Source organism: Apodemus sylvaticus, chromosome 19 (genome assembly GCF_947179515.1).
Source record: "Apodemus sylvaticus chromosome 19, mApoSyl1.1, whole genome shotgun sequence".
Lineage (NCBI taxonomy): Eukaryota > Metazoa > Chordata > Mammalia > Rodentia > Muridae > Apodemus > Apodemus sylvaticus.
Window position 1 is genome coordinate 8,082,669 of NC_067490.1, and position 6,000 is coordinate 8,088,668.

Here is a 6,000-nt window from a genome sequence, read left to right on the forward strand (position 1 = left end):
ACCAGGCTGTCCTCGAATTCAGAAATCCGCCTGCCTCTGCCTCCTGAGTGCTGGGATTACAGGCGTGCACCACCACCACCCTGCTCTCTCACTTTCTACTTCAGTCTCTTGAGGCAAGGTCACTCACTGCTCCTAGAGCTTGGAGGGCAGCCAGTCCCAGCCATCCTCCTGCCTCTACCCCTACAGCACTAGGAGTCCAGGTCTGTAGCCTTTATGTGGGTCCTGCAAATCTGAATTCAGATCCTATGCTTTTCCATGAAGGTCTCTTTCCTTCAGAGCTGACTCTCCCAGCCCTGGCAGTATGGGAGCATCCATCCTGCCCCGCAGCAGCCTCTTTCCTATGCTCCAGCCCTGACAGCCTTCTGTCTGTCTCTGCTTTGCCTGTTCTAGAGAGTTCTTATGAATGGGTCTCACTAACCATGGTCCCTCTGTGACTCCCTTAAACACTGTCTCCCACATGGTGTATGACATCAGAGCTCTGTTCCTTTTGGTGGCTTGATAATATTCCATCGTATAAACTGGGCAGAGTGGGGCTCTTACCCACAGCCCTACCACATGGAAGACTGAGACAGGAGGATTGCAGAGACTGGTGTTATATACAGTGAGTTCCAGGCCAGCTGGTGCTACAGGGTGAAAATGTATCTCAAAACCAACTAATGGGAAAATCAAACAATCCACTCCATTGTGTGTACTGGTCACAGCTGGCCTGTTCATTCACATACTGATGGATGTTGGGGCCATGTTTCATTCATGATGAGTAACGCCGCTATGATCATGGCGTGAAAACAACCATTAAAAGATTTGTTTTCCAGATGGGCAGTGGTGGCACATGCCTTTAATCCCAGCACTTGGGAAGTAGAGGCAGGCAGATTTCTGAATTTGAGGCCAGTCTGGTCTACAGAGTGAGTTCCAGGACAGCCAAGGGCTACACAGAGAAACCCTGTCTCAAAAACAAACAAACAAACAAACAAAATAATTATATATATATATACTATACATATATATATATATATATATATATATATATATATATATATATTCCCCCCTCCATTCTCTGGGGTCTACACTTTCCAGGACTTTGACTGCTACTCTGGCCTGGGAGAGGCCCTGGTCTCTATTGTGGATGATAACCCCCTTCCCCATCCCCGTGTCTCCCCATGAGGAGCTATGAGGGGACCACAGAGGGGACCACAGAGCTCCTCTAGGTAGAAGCTTCACCTTGGAAGCTTGCAGGCCGAGCTGCTCTCACTGGATGGGGGCTCCCGCCTCCCTTGCTGACCCATAGGTACACAGGCCTTTACCTTGAGGGCCTCAAACCAAATTCCTGCGCAAGCTGCTCAGGAAATAGCGATTGAGCCCCTCAGATCCTCAGCACACCCCACCCCCCACCCCCCACCCCCCGTCTCCCGCAATCATAGCACATATTTTGCTTCCAAAATATGTTGGAGCAGACCGCTTAGATTCTGGGCCAGGAGCCAGCCACCGACACATGATTCCCCTGACCCTGGCACCTGTCTCACCCACAGGTGCACAGGCGTGCACAAAGCCAGTCCTGGGGACGGGTTACATCATTCTCCTGGCGGCAGCTGCACTTGCGGTGGTGGCAGGGGCCGCAACCCTTCTGATCTTGCGGTACCAGAGAGTAAGGCAGAAATACAACCTTCGGATCCAGACTGAGGACTTCAGCTATCAGGTGTTCTCTCAGTAGGAGACCCAGCTGACCGGAAGATGGGTAAGAGAAAGCGTGTCTGACGCCACGTCCTGCCTCGATCGTCACCTCTGGAGATGGCAGAGTGGGCTTGGCAAGGGGCAGATCTGTAACTGACAAACCTCTCCTTCTCCAAAGCCGTCAGAAAGGGGGAAGGGACCACTTGAAGGCCAGTGAAGAGTTCTGCCATTTACACCCTGGTCCCTGAAAGCCAGAGGTGGTGCAGTGACCCTGGTACCCAAGGATGGGTCCCAGCCTCGTCTATGAAAGCCTATGTTCACTAGGACAGTCCTCCTTGTCCCAGGAGTCCAGCTGGGTGCCCCGGGTCACCATGATGCTCTGGGCAGCATTGATAAGTTAAATTGAAGGTCTTTGGCTGTGAACTTGTCAGTCACACTGGTTTCTAGGGGAATCTAGTTTGCTCCCACAGAAGGCACATAGACCACACACTTTCTCCTAGATGCTTCAGACCACCTCTTGCTGAGTTAAGGTAGCTCACCCAGTGGCAATGCTACATAATCACCACACTGTGTGGCTTCAGTAATAATGGCCAGACAAGTCTGTCCGTGTTTGGAGCAGACAACGTAGATTCTTTCTTTTTTATTTGAACAGTGTGTCAGAGTGGGGGATCAGAAGACAATATGCAGGAATGGTTTTTCTTTTTCCACCACATGGGTTCCAGGGATTGAACTCCAGTTCAATCCTACTGAGCCATCTCACCAGATTCAGGGACACTTTATATTCTTTTTAAAGATTTATTTTAATCATGTGAATTCCCCATCTGTGCGCATGCCTGGGGAAGTGGTGAGCCTCCATGTGGGTGCTGGGAATCGAACCCAGATCCTTTGCAAGAAAAACAAGTGCTCTTAACCACTGAGCCAACTCTCCAGCCCCCATTTTTTTTTTTTTTAAGAACGCTTTGATTTCTGGTTGGTGGATCTATGGCTGCAGAGCCTGAGGACACGGAGGGCCCCTCCGTGAACTCCTTTCCCTCCTGTGGACTGATCCTGTGACCACCTTCCCCACACAGAGCACCCCGTGAATAAGGTCCAGTGGCTAGTTCATCGAACACTGACCGGAGTCCAACTCTGGACGGTGTTGCGTCGGCACTTGGGGATGAGACCCTACGATGACAGCCAACCTCCATCTGCCCCCAAGAGCCCGAAGACCCAGAGTACCACCCCCCAGGCTGGTGACAGGCCTGCTGAAGATGAGGGCAGAGCCCGGGAGTGGCCTTCATCCTCAAACCCAGCACAGACACAGCCCCAATTACCACAGCCTTCTGAGCTTTGACGTCCTCGCCGCTTGTGTGGCCCCTGTTCTCCGACAATGACATCCTCGCAGACATTTTCCAGTGCCCCCAATGCTCGTTCACAAATGGATCCATCGGCTAAACTCCCCGAGTGCTGTTTTCCACAGGCAAACGCACTAACTTGGCTCTCCTTATCAGCACGTGACTTTCGCTTGCGCGACGGTGACTCAAGACAGCCTAGGCGAATTCGGGAGGCTTCCTAATGAGTCATAGTCATATGACATGTATGTAACACTCTTGCATGTTTCCCAGCACATCCATGGACATTTTTTCATGTAACCCCATCAAGAAGAAGGTGGGATTTTCCCACTCCACACAGGAAGCAGGGAAGGAGAAGGGGTTGTGGGGTACGTACCATGCTGACAGGTCCTCTACTGTTGGTTTGAAAGACCCGAATGGGTTACACAGTTACCACCTGAGGTAGTAGTGTCCTCCTTAGTGAATATAGGATCATAACAGGGTTGTAGCTTTTAATTAATATGATTGCTTATGTTGTGTGACTGTAATTTACACAGATCATTTGGGGAAATAAGTCCATTTGTTGCATATTCTTGGGGGCAAGAATGGCCACTGGGGGTCTGCGTGGCTAGCCGACTTTGAGCAATAAATTTTTCCTGGCACAGAAGTGGTTTTGCTATGTCGCTTCCCTGTGTGGCTCGGTTCACGTGACAGGCCATCCTTGAGCACCGGTTCTGTGCCAGACACTCCAGGGAGATGCTGAGGCGGGGCTCCCCACCCCACACCCCTGCCTGGTGTAGCATCCATCACTTATGACATCAGCTTGGCGTCTTCCACTGGTGGTTACTAAGGAAAATAAGATCGCGGGGAACCCACGTCCTGAGCCCAGGACCAGGCAGCTCTTTCACACTTGACCTCAGTCCACGAGGTACCAGCTGTGAGGACAAACCCCAGGGTTCTGGAGACTGCAGTCCACAGATGAACAGGCCTGTCTCCTGTTGGTGGAGGGGAATGGCCGACTTTCCTCACTTAGCGCTCACCCTGGGCTCCAAGGGTGAGACTCTCACTTTATAGCTCGGGATATGGATGTATCCATTAGGCAAGTTTTATAGAGTAGGTCCAGACGCTTGTGAGGCTCCCCAGAGTGGTTATCCTTTACCTCCTGTGGTTCTTCCTGGGTCTCTGGTTGGCCTCAGATTGGCCCTAATCTTCCTGATGAAGTCTCTCGGTGCCTGAAATGATACACATTAGAGATCTGATTGAGGTCAAGGTCTGATGGAGGAGGGTCTGTCTGTGCTGGAGGGTGTGGTGGGGGAAGGACTGTTGGAGAAGGAAATCTGATGGAGGTGGAGGAGTGCTTAAAAGAGGTCTTTGGGAGGTAGAAGGTTTGATGGAGGACGACTTTATGGAGCTAAAGGTCTGATGAAAGTGGGGTCTGATGGGAGGGGGCTCTGATGGAAGAGGGCTTTGAGCTTTGACTCAATGCCTGACCCAACATGCAACTCCCCAACATCACCACTAGATGGCACGCTGAGCCAAGCCTGCATCCAGGGTAGCTGGACTCCTTGTGTTTTTGTATCAAACACTGCTCTGGCATCTCCTTTTTACTGGATTTGCATCTCCTGACCTTAAATCTGAAGGTTTTCTTCAGGTCTGTGCCTGCTGGCACCGGACCTTAGAGTGATGCTAGGCTTTGAGAATAGGACCCTGTGATTCTGTCTTCACGCTGAAGTGCGGATAGCATGCATCGGGAGGGCTCACAGGAACATCTACTTTACAGCAACATCTGCTTTACTCAGACTTTTTAGGGAAAACAGTCCCCTTCTTTCTCCCATCTCCCATCTCCATTTAGGAGGAAATGGTGGTTGGACATGATTACTAGGATTCCTTGGTCTTTCTGTCAGGTGTTACCGGGATCTCTAATCCAATCCTGGCCACAATAGCTCTTGGTCACCATGCGCTTAATCTGCAAAGTGAAGTCCTGGTTGCTCCGGGCAGTGGCTGGACTGGGAAGGCCCCACATACAGGAATGCGCACAGTGGGCTTACACAGCGCAGAGGGAGCCTACAGGATTAGAAGGGGTTAGGTATGCCCGGCATGAATCTCAGGGCCTGGGACAGGTAAGTGAACTCTCCCACCCAGCAAACCTGGGATGTCTCTGGCTGGGCCGTTGGAGCCTACTCCTGCTGGATCTGCCTCCGGGAGCCTTGGGCAGCCATGTGGGTATCCAGGGCAGGAGTCCGTGCTGGCACCTGAAGTGGAAACATAAGGGTTCTTTGGAAAGTCAGTTGTGTTGGATGGTGTGTTTTGCTGGGGCAAACACATGAAGGAACGTTTTGTTAAAGTGGACACAGGTGTGAAAGGCTAAGGCGGGAACGTTTCGCTGAAGCAGACATGGGAGAGGATGTTCTGCTAAAGCAAACATGTGAAAGGACATGTAATGAAGGATTCTTTGCTAACGACACACATGTATTGGTCCGTCATCCATTGCATAGTTGAGCTGCATATGTGAGAAAATTGCACCAAAGACCTTCTGGTGGTGTACTGCTGTTTCTTGCTGTTCCTGCGGACTCGGGCTGATTGGCAGAGTAATGTCAGCTGAGTCAGACTCACTCACTGAGGAGAGAGTGGAGGACATGTGATGTTCAGAGAGAGCACCGAAAGGACCCAACAGACTGTGAGGGGGGCTGAGCTTCGCTTGCCTGTAGAGCTGGCTGGACAGTGCTTGCTGGTCTCACGTCTCGTCTCTGATATTCACTCTGCTGAGAGAGGCTGAGCTGAGAACTTTTCCCGGCATTCCTGTTGGCCCTGGTCCCTCCTGCTGACTTGGGCGGAGACTAAGACCTGGCTATCTCCGCTAGGTAGAGCCTCTGCTGCTGATTCACGTTTGCTATCCCGACTCTCCCGACCTGGACTGCTGCTGTATCTGTGAAGTGTCTGCGAGTGGATTGAGCTGCCGCTGCTGGCCTGTGAACTGAACTGCTGATTTCCTAACAATGCAAATGAGATTTGCTCCAAAGAA

General features: G+C 51.4%; 1 protein-coding gene across 1 annotated transcript in view; it reads left to right on the plus strand.

Moving 5' to 3' along the window:
- Positions 1–3,637, plus strand: part of Umodl1 (uromodulin like 1) — a 59,260-nt gene extending 55,623 nt beyond the window's left edge. The window contains 2 exon segments of the mRNA XM_052163773.1: positions 1,527–1,732; positions 2,739–3,637. Coding sequence (XP_052019733.1) covers positions 1,527–1,708 — 182 coding nt within the window. The 3' untranslated portion in view covers positions 1,709–1,732; positions 2,739–3,637.
- Positions 3,638–6,000: the final 2,363 nt, after the last annotated feature.